Source organism: Dama dama, chromosome 22 (assembly GCF_033118175.1).
Source record: "Dama dama isolate Ldn47 chromosome 22, ASM3311817v1, whole genome shotgun sequence".
Taxonomy (NCBI): domain Eukaryota; kingdom Metazoa; phylum Chordata; class Mammalia; order Artiodactyla; family Cervidae; genus Dama; species Dama dama.
The window spans coordinates 39,098,700-39,116,681 of record NC_083702.1 but is presented as its reverse complement, the minus strand read 5'-3'; the positions used below and the strand labels follow the sequence as shown (position 1 = coordinate 39,116,681).

The 17,982-nt window shown below is 38.2% G+C and overlaps 1 protein-coding gene across 4 annotated transcripts in view; it reads left to right on the top strand.

Annotated features, from left to right (window-relative positions):
* Positions 1-17,982, top strand: part of TMTC1 (transmembrane O-mannosyltransferase targeting cadherins 1) — a 287,777-nt gene that overhangs the window by 123,435 nt on the left and 146,360 nt on the right. For all 4 annotated transcript variants that reach the window (XM_061125206.1, XM_061125208.1, XM_061125205.1 and 1 more), the window contains 2 exons: positions 6,559-6,640; positions 10,441-10,544. In XM_061125206.1, the coding sequence (XP_060981189.1) occupies positions 6,559-6,640; positions 10,441-10,544 (186 nt within the window). The remainder of the gene's footprint in view (positions 1-6,558; positions 6,641-10,440; positions 10,545-17,982) is intronic.

The window sequence follows — 17,982 nt, the reverse complement described above, 5'->3', positions numbered from 1 at the left end:
AGATTGCCAGGAGAAGTACTAATAACCTCAGATATGCAGATGACACTACCCTTATGGCAAAAGGGGAAGAGGAACTAAAGAACCTCTTAATGAAATTGAAAGAGGAGAGTGAAAAAGCTGGCTTAAAACTCACCATTCAAAAAACTAAGATCATGGCATCCAGTCCCATCACTTCATGGCAGATATAGAGAAACAATGGAAACAGTGAGAGACTATTTTTGGGGGCTCCAAAATCACTGCAGATGGTGACTACAGCCATGAAATTGAAAGAGGCTTGCTCCTTGGAAGAAAAGCCATGACCAACCTAGACAGCATATTAAAAAACAGATTTTGCTTTGCTGACAAAGGTCCATCTAGTCAAAGCTATGGTTTTTCCAGTGGTCATGTATGGGTGTGAGAGTTGGACCATAAAGAAAGCTGAGCACTGAAGAGTTGATGCTTTTGAACTGTGGTGTTGGAGAAGACTCTTGAGAGTTCCTTGGACTACAAGGCGATCAAACCTGTCAGTCCTAAAGGAAATCAATCCTGATTGTTCATTGGAAGAACTGATGTTGAAGCTGAAACTCCAATACTTTGGCCACCTGATGAGAAGAACTGACTCTTTGGAGAAGACCTTGATGCTGGGAAAGATTGAAGGCAGGAAGAGAAGGGGACAACAGAGGATGAGATGGTTGGATGGCATCACCGACTTGATGGACATGAGCTTGAGCAAGTTATGGGAGTTGGTGATGGACAGGGAAGCCTGGCGTGCTGCAGTCTCTGGGGTCACAACGAATTGGACAAGACTGAGCAACTGAACTGACTGACTGACTGATGTGACTATTAATCTTTTTCATTACCTTGAAGGAGCAAAGAGAGATTAAGTTAGTATGACAGATGTTACTGAAGTAATTTTGTTTATAGTTTTTAAATAATTTATTGGTTTATTATTGAATGGTAATAACTTGTAGCTGAGATGTTTGCCACTGCAGCTGTTGTCTAGGCAAAAAATTAGGAGGTTTTTGAGAAGAACCGGAAAATCTAATGTAATATTCTCATATTACCACCAGGACTCCTTCAGCTTGCTATCTACATCCCAAGTTGTGAGTTTTTATTTTGTATCCAGTCTCGTACTGGAGAGTAAGGAAAATACAGACAAAGCAAAGAGGTTGAGCAGAGGCATATAAGCATATTTAAAATTTTATTTGAGTCCATAAGCATTTATTGGTCATCTTGCTATGATATATCAGCTATCTATTAACACAATAATTCTATGTTAACAAAGTTCAATGACTTAAAATAATAAGCATTCATTTTACCCTCAAGTTTATGGGTTGGTTACTTTGTTACCAAACTCAGATCTGGGTACAAGGAATGAGTGCTGTTAGAAGGGAAATAGTTGCTCTAATCAAACAACTGGCAATCTGGAAGAAAGGTGGACTAGTGTCCCAAAACCATCTATGAAGTTTCTGTGTGGCCATGAAAGACTTTCGAGGGAAAAAGGGGAAGTAATCGAGATAGGTGGTTAGAGTCATCACCATCCCCCACTGTGAGCAGGCTTGTCGACTCCTTGTGTGATCTTTTTAAATTTTTTTCTTTTTTTTTTTTCCATTTATTTTTATTAGTTGGAGGCTAATTACTTTACAATATTGTAGTGGTTTTTGCCATACATTGACATGAATCAGCCATGGATTACATGTATTCCTCATCCCGATCCCCCCTGAGATCTTTTTTTAGATGCTATCTTGTTCTCACAGTTTACTTGTGAGAGTCCTGAAGGGGAGGCTGGGGAAGAGATCTGTCATCTGTTAGTTACATATTATTCATTTCTATTTCTTTGATCTAAGGAAAGAACCAACAGATTAGGCAAAGTATTCTGTGATCAAAAATTTGAAAGGTGTTTTAGGGCCAGAGTTTAGTTAAAATATAGCTTTGCTAAAGTGACAAGACAAAAGGACCTCCTGCAGAGAGATCTTTCCTGCAAAGAGCCCTTTCCTAAAAAAAAAAAAAAGCAGCTCACAGCTTTGGATGGCTGGTTGTCCTGGTCTCAGCTGAAATCTCTCAGTGGGATTTGAGGACTGAGTAGCTATGGAGGGTAACTTCAGGAAGAAGACTCATTTAGCTATGAATATTTGAACATGATTAACTAGGGAGGTAGATGTTAGTAGCTAGTAAGTTTGCAGTCGGAAAAATTAGGGTGTGGGGAGCACAGTTTAGAACATTTATTTTGGATAGTCTTGATCTTTCGCTTTTATTTTCCTAATATCAGAAATTGTTAAAAATACAGAACTTGATAATGCTGATAATGCCCAGACTAATGTTAATGTATTTTTTTAATGTGCAGCAGCAAATTATCAAAGGTCTACCTAAAAGTGAAGGAGTCATCTTTTTGCTTCACCTTAGTATTTGTTTCACTTTTATCACTTGGTGTTCCTTTTAAAATTTTTCAGTAATTTTTCTGTTTTTCTTTAGTTGTCAGCTTTGATGTCATCAGTTGGTGAGAACATCCAAGGATCATAGTATTTTAGACCTGAAAGTGACCTTGAAACCATTTAGTTAACTATCACTGATGTAGGAAGGAAATGAAACCCCTGTAGATTTGTACCAACTACTTTGCCAACAAAGGTCCGTCTGGTCAAGGCTATAGTTTTTCCAGTGGTCATGTATGGATGTGAGAGTTGGACTGTGAAGAAAGCTGAGTGCCGAAAAAATGATGCTTTCGAACTGTGGTGTTGGAGAAGACTCTTGAGAGTCCCTTGGACTGCAAGGAGATCCAACCAGTCCATCCTGAAGGAGATCAGTCCTGGGTGTTCATTGGAAGGACTGATGCTGAAGCTGAAACTCCAATACTTTGGCCACCTCATGCGAAGAGTTGACTCATTGGAAAAGACCCTGATGCTGGGAGGGATTGGGGGCAGGAGGAGAAGGGGCCGACAGAGGATGAGATGGCTGGATGGCATCACTGACTTGATGGGCATGAGTTTGAGTAAACTCCGGGAGTTGGTGATGGACAGGGAGGCCTGGCGTGCTGCGATTCATGGGGTCGCAAAGAGTCGGACACGACTCAGTGACTGAACTGAACTGAATGTGGGAGATTAGCTGGAAGCACAGGGATAGAATCCTGGACTCTTGCTTCCTATTCTAGTGGTTTCGTCAGTGGTTCAGTTTTGTTGTTGGCATGTTCTCTGGCTTTGCAGGGAAAATAGTGGAGAATTTAAGTGAAGTTGAAAATTATCAATGATGACATTTGCATAGTTCTTTGTGTTTGTAAGGTACACTCAGCTATATTAGCCTGTGATTGAAATGAGTAGCTGAGGTAATCTGATATTATGGTTAAGTATTAGTTCTAATTTTTCAGTATCTTCCTCTACTGAAAAGGAGTTATAATGTTCTTCCTCAAGGAATTGTTGAAATTACAAAGAAATTGTAAAGTGATTAGTACATTTATTTCACTTATATTTGTGTCTGACATATTGTTTACTATTTTTACTATTACTACTATTTGTTGTTGTTTGGTTCTAATTCACAGGTGTTGTGGACTAAGGAGGAAAAATTCTACTATCCAATTTTTATAGTAGGAAGGAGAGGGAAAGGAGTTGCAGAAAATTCAGCTCTCTGTATGAACTTAGGAATCTCAGCCTCTGACCTAGTGTTTACCAAAAAAAGGGGACCATGTCATTTTGGCTCATTTTCTTGTTTAGTTTTGGTCAACAGCTGGAAACAGAGATCTTGAAAGGTCATTTTTTTTCAACCACTGTTCTCTGTATCATCCTAGGCTTTGTTACATTTTAAGAGTAAATTATTTGGTACTTTTTTACAGAAATAGAGTTTTTCATGGAGGGAGAATTTCCAAACAAAGGGGCTCTTTTAAATATATCTCACTGAACTAGCCATCATATTGAGCTTTCAGTGAAACAAAATACCAATTACCTAAGTTCGACTTCTAAAACCCTGTGATTTGTTTTATAGAGAGGAAACCGCTCCTAATTTTTCCACTGTGTTAAAATAAACAAGCAACAGGGGAAACCTGAGAAGTGTAGTTTCTAAAAACAGGCCAATCCAAGAAGGGGTTTTTCATCCAGACGTGTTGCCACTCCAGCCCTTTTCCTTCCCATACTGCCATTCCCTTTGCCTTCTTGCTGCCAATTATCCACATCCCGTCAAGGAATAGTGGAAATGTCCACGGTTGGTCTTTGTTGAATTGGTCTGAAAATAACAGTGATGGTAGAGGCAAAACTAAGGAAACGCCCAGAGCAGTGCTTTAACCGTTTTGGAATCACAGACCCGAGCGGACACTGAAGATCAAAGCCAAGGACTTTGCTTCAGAGAAATGCACAGATGCAAACATACGTGAAATCTCGTGTACAGTTTCAGGAGGTGATGGACTCTCTCAAGCCCATTTTAGGGTGGAAGAGATCACCAGTGTCATGAAAGCTGACAGTATCCCTGACCTTCCTCCTCGCCGGCTCTCTCTTGAGGACTAAGGGAGAACAAAGGATTCAAACGTCGTGCTTGGGGGTGCATCCAGTCCAGAGCTTGCTAAAAGGTGACTATGAATTGCTTTTTGGAAAAAGAAAAGGAAAGCAGGAAGGAAGGAATCTGCCTCGGAGTGATACTGTTTTCTTCCTACAGAGCCACTTGGACACAGCTGTTACAAAATGGGAAGCACATGTATTTTGTAAGGAGTTCAAGTTAGACATTTTTTTGGTGAGATACTGACCAAGCTAGACAGCATATTAAAAAGCAGAGACATTACTTTGCCAACAAAGGTCCGTCTAATCAAGGCTATGGTTTTTCCAGTGGTCATGTATGGATGTGAGAGTTGGACTGTGAAGAGAGCTGAGCGCCTAAGAATTGGTGCTTTTGAGCTATGGTGTTGGAGAAGACTCTTGAGAGTCCCTTGGACTGCAAGGAGATCCAACCAGTCCATCCTGAAGGAGATCAGTCCTGGGTGTTCATTGGAAGGACTGATGCTGAAGCTGAAACTCCAGCACTTTGGCCAACTCATGCGAAGAGTTGACTCATTGGAAAAGACCCTGATGCTGGGAGGGATTGGGGGCAGGAGGAGAAGGGGCCGACAGAGGATGAGATGGCTGGATGGCATCACCGACTCGATGGGCATGAGTTTGAGTAAACTCCGGGAGTTGGTGATGGACAGGGAGGCCTGGCGTGCTGCAATTCATGGGGTCGCAAAGAGTCGGACACGACTGAGTGACTAAACTGACTGACTGATGACTGACTGAACCCACTCAGGTCTCACAAATGAAGCTTTCTGTTTGTAGAACATCCTTACTGTGTGAAGATAACACATTCATATACAGATTTTAAGAAATTCTTGAGGAGGATACCTTTGAGGAAAAATTAGACTAAAAAAAGTAAAAGCAAAAAGTGAAAAAGGGCCAGGGAAATAAGGATGAGGTGGGGAAATGTTTGCTGGATTATGCGGTTTGTTTTTTTCCCTGCGGTTTGTATTTTAAAACGCAGAAATTTGTCTCTAGGTGAAAAGGACTTGCTTTAAGTGTTTCTGTGGAAGTTTGTTGACAACTTCCTCTTCCTTCCCTTTGATCATTTTTATTAAAACCAGCCAATCACATGTCATCTGTGTGGACATTTAGTGCTTCCACTTTGTACAGTGGCAGATGCAGGCTCCACACAAGTTGCTGTCCCTAAAGAAGTGGCATTCTCATTACCTGGTTTGGTTCCAAGGGTTATAGGCACATGAAGTAATTTTCCGTTGCATATTCATGAGGTCTGATCTGACCACTGATGTTCATAACTTTGTTTTTGTCTTGTTGTTGTTTAGTCACTCGATCCTGTCTGACTCCTTTGCAACCCCATGGACTGTAGCCCGCCAGGCTCCTCTGTCCGTGGGATTTCCAGGCAAGAACACTGGAGTGGGTTGCCATGCCCTCCTCCAGGGGACCTTCCTGAGCCAGGGACTGAACCTGCATCTCCTGCATTGCCAGACAGATTCTCTACTACTGAGCTGCTGGGGAAGCCCAATAACTTTAACTTTGTTACTTTGGATAAGTTACTTAATCTCTTACAACCTTAGCATCTTTTTTTTAGGGGTAAAACATTTGTGAGATGTTTTGTGGGTGAAAGACACTGTCCCTCTCAAGTTACATTCAATAGGCAAATGAACTCTTATTTTGTTTAGGATCATCCCTGTGACTAGGGTCATCATATATTAATAGTTGCCAGAATGCTCCTGTTATTTGGGGTTAGATAGGATAGTAATATTTATAGCTAACTGTACTAGGTTGTATTCCCTGTATTATTGTACAGTTATTATTCTTCACAACTTTCCTGTGAAGTAGACACTACTCTTATCCCCTCTTTTATAAATGAAAAAAATAGATGTGCAAAGGGATTAAAAAAAAACTTGTCCCAAATCTTCCAGACAGAAAGAAACAGAGCTGGGGATTGAAACCTGCGTGGTCTGTTCCAGAAACCATGCTCTTTGCGGCTATCTTTTCCAACCTTCTTTTGAGCTAGAACCTATTCACATTGAAAAGAAAATGTTACATGTAGTGAACTCTGACACTTATTTAATATGCTTTTCCTTTTCTGTTTCAGGTATCTGACAGCAAGCAGCAATAGAAATTTCCTGCTTGCCATGAGGCCCTTCTTAAAAAGGGCCACTTTGGTCATAAGTTATGTAAGTACATATATGCTTTTAAAATATCTAATAAGAAATATTTTACTTTGACTCAGAGACATGATCCAGATTGTTTAATAGAATCAGCAATCAAGCCTAACAGTACGATCTTAAGATCAGTTTACATACCATAAATGTTACAAGGCCTTGGAATGTATGTATGGAAGCATTCTAGGGATATGTGAGTTCAGTGACACCAACAGCATGAACTGTACTTTGTGAGTCCTTTTTAGGATTCTGGTGCTGAGTTGTTTCTGCCACAAAAACCTGGCTGTATCAATTATCTGTTCCTGCATTACAAAACACCCAAAATGTAGTGGCTTAAAACAAAACCACCATATTAGCTGCCCTAAATGCTTTAGTTTGGGTCACATCCAGCTGGCTGGTTCTTCTATATTTTTGGCTGGGATTACTCAAGCAAGTTTGTGCAGTTGTGAGTCAGAGCAGGTAACCTCTCTGTGATAACTCATCCTCTTAGGCCTCTCTCTGTGGCTACTCTGTCTAGTTGGATGGACAGGATCTTTTTACAACCTGACAACTGGATTCTAGAACAAACTAAATGTTGCAAGACCTGTGAAGTTTCCACTAGATCCTTTTGTTCAGTGCAAGTCACAAGACCAGATTTAAAGGAAGGCGAAGTTGGCTGCACTCTTGGTAGGAAGAGCAAACAGAAGGTGCATACAGAAAAGATAGGGGTTCTTGGTCCTGATCTTCAGTGACTATCACATTAGTCATCTTCTTACACAGTTGAATGCTTCTATTCAAAGAAATTAGGAGATCAGTCTCTTATGCTGTTGCTGTTTTTCATAAATTCCAAGTCCAGAATTATAATAAAGTTTGATAGGAAACTTATGAAAATGTTTTTAAATTGTAATATTAACAATTAATGATATTTTAAATCAACATTAAGGCATGTTTAAGAACTGCAGATGGTGACTGCAGCCATGAAATTAAAAGACACTTGCTCCTTGGAAGAAAATCTATAACCAACCTAAACAGCATATTAAAAAGCAGAGACATTACTTTGTCAACAAAGGTCCATCTAGTCAAAGCTATGGTTTTTCCAGTAGTCATGTATGGATGTGAGAGTTGGACTATAAAGAAAGCTGAGCACCAAAGAATTGATGCTTTTGAACTGTGGTGTTGGAGGAGACTCTTGAGAGTCCCTTGGACTGCAAGGAGATTCAACCAGTCCATCCTAAAGGAAATCAGTCCTGAATATTCATTAGAAGGACTGATGCTGAAGCTGAAACTCCAATACTTTGGCCACCTGATGAGAACTGACTCAATGGAAAAGACCCTGTTGCTGGGAAAGATTGAAGGCGGGAGGAGAAGGGGACGATAGAGGATGAGATGGTTGGATGGCATCACCAGTGTGATGGACATGAGTTTGAGTAGGCTCTCGGAGTTGGTGAAGGACAAGGAAGCCTGGCATGCTGCAGTCCATGGGGTCGCAAAGAGTTGGACACAACTGAGCAACTGAACTCAACTGAACAAAGCAAGAAGGTGTGCAAAAACTGAATGAGATGGAGAGCTTTGACTGGACAATTTCAGCAAAAGGGGCAGAAGATTTCTCTAAAGAATGCCCCAGTATCTTTGCATAGAATAAAGACAATTCAACTTTCATTTCAGAAGTGATTTATATTCTTTGTGTTGTTTGGGAATGCAAGAACTTGACAGTACTGCTGTGATGCCCTGTACTTCCTGCTATAGAGCAGTTAATTCATTTAGGCAGCTAACAGAGAGGTAAAAAGCTTTTCATAAGTCTCTTGAGTCTTAATTGCTTTCAGTTCAAAACTACCTATATGTCAAAGTAGCATATTTGGGGATGACATATTCTGTTACCTCTCAGTAGTTTAGGGAATTCATATTCTTTCAGGATATTTTTCCTGTTACTTTTATAGTTGACATTTTCCATTGCAATATCTTTAAAATTTTAAATTTAGTTTATGTGAGTGTTAATTAAAATGATTTTTAATTTCTTCTTAGGCATTATTTACTGCTGATATGCTTTTGACTGACACAGTATGTTCATTTTAGATTTTTGGATTTTGGATTTGGATTTGGGGTCACTTATATAAAAAAGCATTCACGAAATAAGTCAGCGATATTCCTTGGGGAAAAATCCAGCCTTAATTCCCTCCTCATATTAATCTTTTAGCTTTTAGTGAAGCAGAGATTTCCCTCTGATTCTGACAGACACAACATAATTGGTCCTGCTAAAATGAGAATTGCATCTAGAAGGTCTATGTGGGTGAATTCTATAAACAAATGTCTACTGAAGTGTCTTTGGCCTCTGGTTTTCTCAACCTATCTTTGGAACGGGATAGCTCCATTCCATGATAAAATTCCATTGAGTGGCACAAAAGTTGTTTCTTGGGGTTGTTGAAATAACTCTGTGTGGGTGGTCGGCTTCAGAACATTTGAGGGTTGGAACATTTCCAAATGTGTTTGTTCAGGGCACGGAAGTATCATCTACTGTAGCTGAAGTTAAGTTTCATAGGGTTGTATGAGACCAATGGTTAAGACACAGGGCACTGGAGCCCAGTGACACGAGTCCAACTCCTAGATCCGGTAGTTTCCTAGCTGTTGGATTCTGGGCAGATTACCTTTAAGCTTCAGATTCCTCATCTTCCTCTAGTACTGGGAGGCCTCAGGTGGAAAAGTCTTTACAGTAAGTCCCCTACATATGAATGAATTCCATTCCAAGAGCATGTTCCTTAAGTCCACTTTTTTGTAAGTCCAACAAAGGTAGCCTAGGTATCCAGCTAGGCCATATAGTACTGTACAGTGATAGTTTTATACTTTTCATGCAAATAATACTTTTTAAAAAACACTAAAAAATAAGGGAAACATATTTAATCTTACAGTACCTTGAAAAGTACAGTAGTACAGTACAACAACTGGCATACAGCGGCTGGCATTGAGCAAACAGGCTAGAAGATTACTGTCTGGAGGAGGGAGAGAAGGTGAGAGATGGTATTGTACTACTATTTTTTGTACAATACTATACAGTTGTTTGTTTTAAAAGAATAAGAACTAAATATGAATTTAGATATATCTTAGTGACTATATATTAATGTTCCTACATAGTGGCTTCCCACATGGCTCAATGATAAAGAATCCACCTGCCAATGCAGGAGACATGGGTTCGATCCCTGGGTCAGAAAGATCCCCTGAAGAAGGAAGTGGCAATCCACTCCAGTATTCTTGCCTAGAAAATCCCATGGACAGAGGAGCCTGGTGGTCTACAGTCCATGGGGTTGCAAACAATTGGACATGACTTAGCAACTAGAAAACAACAACAACAAAAGTGCATAAAAGCACAACCACTTGTGGACACGACACGACAGTGTACACCAGACATGTGAACTAACTTACGTGATTAGACGTGCAAATGCATGTTCGCATCTTTGAAATTTCACAACTTGAAGTTCACATGTAGGGGATCTTGTTGTTGTTCAGTCATATGCAACCCCATGGACTGCAGCACACCAAGTTCCACTGACCTTCATTTGCTGTAGTGGATAGCAATGGATGAGAACTAATAACTGCTGGAAACTGACAGCTGTTATTAAGATTTATGTGCCTTTTCCTTGTCACCTTGGTTGTTTTCTCTCTCCTCTACCTATTTCCATCTTTCCTACTCATCTTCAATGATAGGGTTTTATAAAAATGTTCACTAGAAAATGTGCTTGTAGGACACAATATTTATAAAGCATCTGAAAGTATTTTCCATAAAGACAGGGCTTATTTCCAACAAGCAACAATTTTCTCAGAAAATCTTCCTTTCTCCAAAGGTGATCGTTGTTCTGTACTTTCGTCTGTGGATAATGGGAGGATCTATGCCCCTCTTTTCAGAGCAGGATAATCCGGCTTCATTTTCGCCTTACATTCTTACAAGGTCAGTAGAAGTGAATTGTTCTTTAACTTTACTTGGTATTTATCTGATTGTTTTAAGTAATCTTAAATAATACATTGGCTTTGCATTTTAAGGAAAGAAAGGCTGTGTTCTAGTCAGGGTGTATGGAAAAAAGAAACCACTGTTTAGACATTTGGAATTCTTTTCAACAAATGGTGCCATTTTGTCAATATTATTATAATTTTGTCATTATTATTGTTCTGATCTTGGTATATGTTTGTTTACTCAATAAGCATTTTATTGAGCACTTAATAATAAATATCTATTGAGTTGCTCATAAGGCAAATATTACAGAACAATGCACTGAGAAAGGTATTTAGAGGTTAATTGACCATCATAACTATTTGTGAGATTGAAATCAGTGGGAAAGTTGAAAGTAACAAACAGAAATCAACAACAATTTTTGCCAAGATACAGTCAGTTATGTATAACCATTTGTCCTTAAGAGATTTAGGATAGTGGAGTAAGAAGTGATGATGACCAGTGGATTTTGTTCATCTAAATTCCTTATCCAACCTGCTGTGGTGTACTTCTGAGGCTCTCAGTTATAATTATATTTGATAGTTTTCATAACTTTACTTCAGGAAAATATTGCTATAATATTTGTACATTAAGGTTACTACTCTTAAATTTTCATAGTTTTAAATACTTTTTTAATATCTAATAATTTTCAAATTAGTAACTTACCTTCTCTTTTTTGTGTTTTCAAAGACATAATAAATCTTAAACCTTGACTGATAGCACATATGTATTTTAGCTGATTTGTATTTCTTAGGTATAGAATATTGTTGGATTTTGTTTTTATAAAGCCAGACAGTGATCTCTGTTTTACTTCACTTATTTAATTCACATGTTTTAATTGGTAAATTTCAAGTCTCTTTGCATTTTATGTTTTCCTTTTTTGTTCTTAGTGTTTTCTTCTTTTTAAAGAATATTTTCAATTCAAAAAGGATACCTTCCAACTTGACTGACCCTTTTTTATAGTAAATATTGTGTCACAATTGTTTTCATTACTTGCAATATCTATTTGTATTAAAAAATCTTGAATCTCCTTCAGCAATCATATGGTATACAGCTTTGAGTGTTGACTTATCCCTTTGAGGTAATCTAGAGACTTGTAAGTTGTTGTTTATGTCTTATATTCTTCAAAAACTATTCAATTAGTCCATTTACCAAGCTTGACATCTCTAACCCAGATTTTTGTTAATATTGCAATCTACTTGTCCTTTTTAGGTCTCTCTCACCAGCTTTCAACTTCTCCAGGGTTCCTTGTCTGGGTATTTTTAGCTCATTGATAAATTGTTTCATGTTCTGCAGCTCCTTCAGTAGCTATTTTCTGCCTTTAAGAGAAAAAAGCAACTTTGACAGATCCTGTTCTTGCTTATGGCTCCATTTCCCTTAGCCCTTTATTGGTCTCCCTCCAAGCTTTCTTGTCTGATGAATTTAAGTGGTCATTCTTTATAGTTGGATGTAGCCTATTCATCTGGAGATTGAGCACACCAGTCTCCAAAAGCCAAGCTTCATGAAGGAGATAGACAGACAAGAACTAGAACAGATTGCTCTCAACTCACCAACCAATCATTTCATTTGTAACTCTGTCATCAGCAAACACGTGCCTGCCCCACAGTCCTTGGTGTCTGGACAAGGTGCCTTTGGTCTCCGGCTCACTGGTCCTCCTGCGTATACCATCTTAGCTGCCAGAGTGATCAGGATGCATTTTTATTCCTGCCAGTGGTGAAAAAAAATTCTTTGGTGGAACCTCTGGCAGAATTAGGATCTTGGGGGCCATCATTTGCTAGATTCTGCCTTTCACTTCCAAGGTATTTACATATGTTTTCTGAGGCAGCTGATATACCTTTCATCCAGGACTTTCTGTCTGTGAATCCATCTGAGTTTATCTAAGTTTATCTCAGTCACTCAGTTGTGTCCAACCCCTTGTGACCCCACGGACTATAGCCTGCCAGGCTCCTCTGTTCTTGGAATTTTTCAGGCAGGAATACTGGAGTGGGTTTCCATTTCCTCCTCCAGAGGATCTTCCCAGTGTCTCCTGCATTAAAGGCAGATTTTTTCCTACTGAGCCACTGGGGAAGCCGAGTGACTCCTCAGGCAATTCAGTCAATACAAAGTGATAGAACAGAATGTCCTAACACCTTTATTTTATTTATCTTAAAAAGAACAAGCAAACACATATCTTTTAGTTCTTGTGTTTCATACTTAAAATACTCTTTCAATGATAGTTGCTATAAATGGCCTTTCACATTCCTCTAAGATAGCTGCATTATAACTGACGCTTTTGAGCATCCAGAAAATTGTCTTTAACACCTTTCCTCAGTAAAGTTTGTACACTGCCTGCATAATTGTTTGACTTCTAGTACAATGATGATTTTAAACTGGGTTAGCTTAATCTGTTTCCAATTCTCTTTTTTTCCCCTCTTCTCATCAGCTGTACAGTTTAGCTATGACTTGGCTGGCTTTGTGAGTCTGTCTTTACCAATTAGAGGATTGTCAGTCAGCTAAGTCTTGTTAATGCTTCACCTCTTTTAGTGGATTTGTAAACTGAATGATTTTTATAACATCTTTGCTTCCATCTTGCAAGGATGAAAGTGAAAAGTGAAAGTGAAGTCACTCAGTTGTGTCCGACTCTTTTTGACCCTATGGACTGTAGCTCCCCAGACTCCTCTGTCCATGGGATTTTCCAGGCGAGCGTACTGGAATAGGTTGCCATTTCCTTCTCCAGGGGATCTTCCCAACCCAGGGATTGAACTCGGGTCAGGAAGATCCCCTGGAGAAGGGGATCTTAATAACTTTATTATCAGGTGAGAGTTTTCAAACTACTTTTCTCTTCCCTTAATAATTGTTGAAGTTAATGATTACAGATAGTTTTTAAAGTATCCTAAAAGCTTTTAAGGGTTGCTTGGTCAACTTTGTTTTTTGGTTTCTTTCAAATGACTTCTTATGACTTAAGTTCTGAGATTCCTTCTCTAAAGATGATCTATTCCCATGTGTTTAGCTAAGAGGAAACACTTGCCATTTTCTGCCTAACAAAACTGAGATTCAAAATCGTGGTATACTCTTGGGAAACCTTTGTTAAGAAAAAGTATCTAAGACTTGGAAAAGCAAACTGTGACTGTGGCATTCACTGTGATGCAGAGCATTAGCTAACAAACCTAGAGGCATCCAACTTTGGTTGACTTGCTACTTACATTCACTGTATTTTACAACTCTATTCACTTAGAATTTTATGTATAGAAATCTGACAGGTGTGATTATTTCTTTTCTCTCTAGTAGAAAATAAAATTTCAAATGTTAGTTTTATTTTTTGCATCTAATTTGCCAATTTCATTACTTTTTACTTTTTCATGAACTGTGAAAGCTTTTTGAAATTAACTTTATATAGATACATATATATTTATGTTTCTGGAGTTCAGTTCAGTCTGACTCAGTTCAGTTCAGTTTTCTCAGTCATGTCCGACTCTGTGACTCCATGGACTGCAGCAGACCAGGCTTCTGTGTCCATCACCAACTCTTGGAACTTGTTCAAACTCATGTCTGTCGAATTGGTGATGCCATCCAACCATCTCATCCTCTGTTGTCCCCTGCTCCTCCTGCCTTCAATCTTTCCCAGCATCAGGGTCTTTTCCAATGAATCAGTTCTTCATATCAGGTAGCCAAAGTATTGGAGCTTCAGCTTTACCATAGGTCCTTCCAATGAATATTCAGGACTATATTTCTTATATAAACTCAGTTTATATCTGTATTTAATAATAGCTTTATTGAGATATCATTTACCTGCCATACAATTCATCTATTTCCAATGTACAGTTTGGTCAATTCTCAGTATACTCACAAAGTTTAGTGCAACCATCATCACAATCAAATTTAAAACATCTCCCTAGAAAGAAACCTCATATCCATTAGCAGCCACCTCCCATTTCAGTCCAGTCCCCCAACTCTAGGCAACCACTGATCTATTTTTATCTCTATAGAATTATCTCTGTAGAGTTACTTATTCTGGACATGAACCAGTGAAATTATATGAAATGTGATCTTTCGTGACAGAATTCTTTTACTTAGGAAAATGTGTTGATGACTCATCATGTTATAGCATACATAGATAAGTATATTTTTTATTCTACAGTAGTATGCCATTGCATGGATATATCACTTTTTATCATTCATCTGTTGATGGACATTTGGGTTGTTTCTACTTTTTAGCTGTTACATATAATGCTGCTATGAACAATCATGTACAGGTTTTTGTTTGAATATAAGTTTTCGTTTCCCTTACATATGTAGCTAGGAATGTAATTGCCAGGTCATACATGTTAACACTGTATATTACTTTTTGAAGTACTGTGAGACTGTTTACTAAAACAATCTCTACCAGTAGTATATGAACATTCTGGTTTCTCTACATCCTCTTCAACACTTGTCTTTTTTACAGTCTTTTTGTTGTTGTTGATTTAATTATAGCCCTACAAGTGGTATGAAATGGCATCTTATTGTGGTTTTGATTTGCATTTCCCTAGTGAGAGTGACATAGACAACATTTATATGTGCATGTTAGCCGTTTGTATATCTTCTTTGGAGAAATGTCTGTTCAGATCCTTTGACCAGTTTTTAATAGGGTTATTTGTCTTTTTGTTATTGAGTTATAAGAGTCTTTATGTATGCTAAATGTGATATTTATATAGTCTAGTTATATGATTTATAAACATTTTTTACCTTTCTGTGGGTTGTTGTATCATTTTCTTGACTCACAAAAGATTTTAACTTTGAAGCACACACACACACAAAATGCTTTGAAGCACAAAAGATTTTAACTTTGATGAAATCCGATTTATCCACCTTTTGGTTGTTGTTCCTTATGCTTTTGATGTTATATCTAAGATGGTTTTTGCCTAACTCAAATTCTTTTTTAAATTGGCTTTGTTAAGGGTCTGTTTCCCTAATTAATACATTATGTAAGTGTTTAGTCTTCACTGTGCGTTTGTACAGGATTATGTTTTTAATATTTTAAATTGTACTTTGGTCCAGTTTACATTAACAGCAGTTCAGAGGTCATTTAGAATTTGGCTTTATATTTTTGACTTTTGGGTGTATCCAGCCAACAAGATAGATCCATACAGAATGAGGAGTCATCATTATTTACCATATGCTGTCAACAAACCCTTAATCTTTTTCCTTTTCATTTTATCCCAGGCATTCAGATTGTTTGGAGATCATACTGTCAGGAATTCTGTGACTGTTCACTGACTTTTCCAATCTGTAATTGAGATTGTGTGGGTGAGCTAAATGACATGACGTTGAGTTGTACGTGTTTCTGCTTTTGACTTGAGAAGAAACATATCTGTATAAGTTGAAGAACAGGGAGAATATTGCATTTTGATTGCCCAACTTTCTCTTGACAAGCAAATTTAAGAAAATTTTTGCCTCCCATCCCACGTGGAATTTCTATTGTAACAAGAGCTGGAAGTTTTCACCAGAGGTAGAAGGAAGTGAATGGAGACAAAAGTCATGTACTAGAACAGAGACAACAAAACAAAACAGGTTAGCAATTTGGGACACCTGAGATTAAAAAATTTTGAAATTGGATTTGAATGTAGAAAGGGGCTAAAGCCCAGGATTGCAGGTGAGTTTAGAGTAGAAGTTCCAAATTAAATGTTAAACCAAGAACAAGTGTGTGTGGGGAGAGGTGGACGGTGGGATTAAGGGCCAGAGTGATTATGTAGATCTGTGGTGTCTACTACTAGGGCCACGTGAGGCTACCAGCTAGTCTGAATTGAGATCTGCTTTAAGTATAAATCACATATGCACAAGATTTTGAAGACAAAATCCTTTAAGAATGATAAGATGCAAAACATCTCATTAATAGTTTTATATTGATTATATCCCATTAAATGTATACATGTTGAAATGATATTTTGAGTATATTCTTGAAACAAAATATACTATTAAATTAATTTGGCATGCTAATTTCTGCTTTTTATCATAGCTAATAAAATGGTGAAAATATGCACACTTTACTATATTTCTATTGGATAGCACTGGCCTAGAACAAGCGGTAGGACTCTCGGCCTAGCTCTTAGAAGGACAGGTAGGCTGGCGAGTGGAGTTAGACACAGCCTACTCTGCAGCCTGCCTCTGCCTCTGATTTGGCTGTTTTCCTCTAATCTGCCAACATCTGTTTTATTCAGCTGATTCTCAGTGGTGGAGATTTTGCACTCTGCCTTTTGGTGTCAAGACTGACTTAGTGCCATCTGAAAAAGAAGTCCTTTGGGGACCAAGACTATGGATGCTTATGTTGCTTCTTATAAATTATAATACCACCCAAATTTATGCCCTAGTTATAGCTTTCCTGGGCTTTATGATTTTACTCCAAACAGCTTGCGAAACCTGCATGCATCTCAAAAACACTTGTAAATCATGTTGAAACATCAGTGCTCGGGTCTGGTACCCGGAGATTCTGTTTCTGTGGTTATGGAGGACTCACATTTGAGGAGTGAGGGAGTAGGTCTCTGAGCAGCTTGTTCTGTCAGAGAATTGTCATTAAGCACAGGATTTACTCATCTGTTTTATATGTGTCTCTTTAGAAATGTGGTGCTTTGACTTTCAGTTTTGTGACTTAACACACTTTTGTAAATCTTGGATTAAAAATAAAAACAAAAGCCTGAGTTAAGTAAGGCTTCCACATCGGGCTACAGCCCGCAGAAGAGATAACGTTGTTTTCACTATTAAGGCACCGCCTGCTGCCTAGTAACAGGCTTTCTATTTTACTTGATTCAAAGGAGACAGAACACAAAGCAGTGTATCCTTAACCGAAGAACTGTGGCCTTTCTAATATTGAAAATAGCTGTCTTTCAAATCCAGGAAACAGATAAAATGGGATTTTTCAGTGAATTTAAGGCCTCCTATCGGCATCATGTTTTTTTCATGAGATGTGATTCTGGATAAGCAGGTGAAATATATCCATTTAGATGGGTAGATCTGTTTCTGCAGCTCGGCTATACAAGTAAAAGCATGTATTATTTTGTAGGAAGATATGAAGATATGAAATAATGAGATTAAGATAGAAGTCAATATCATCCTTCAAAAGAAGCTTTTTTTTCTGTCTCCATTTTTAATTGGTAATTTCAAACAGGCATGAGACCTTAGGTTTTGACAGTTACATCTTTAGTGCACTATGCCTTACAATGTTTGTAGTCCTTTAAGTCCCTAACATGGGGACTAATAATAAACTCTGAACAAGTGAAATTTTAAGTTATTTTTAAAAACAAAACAACTGTGTGCTTAAAGAGAGGTAGGTAAAAGGTGTTGCTCTGTTCTTGCTTCAGCAACTAGCAGTGTCTCCATACATGAAATGAAACTGAAGTTATTCTGATTTTTAAAGCAATAGTCGCTGAACTAGAATGAATATCAG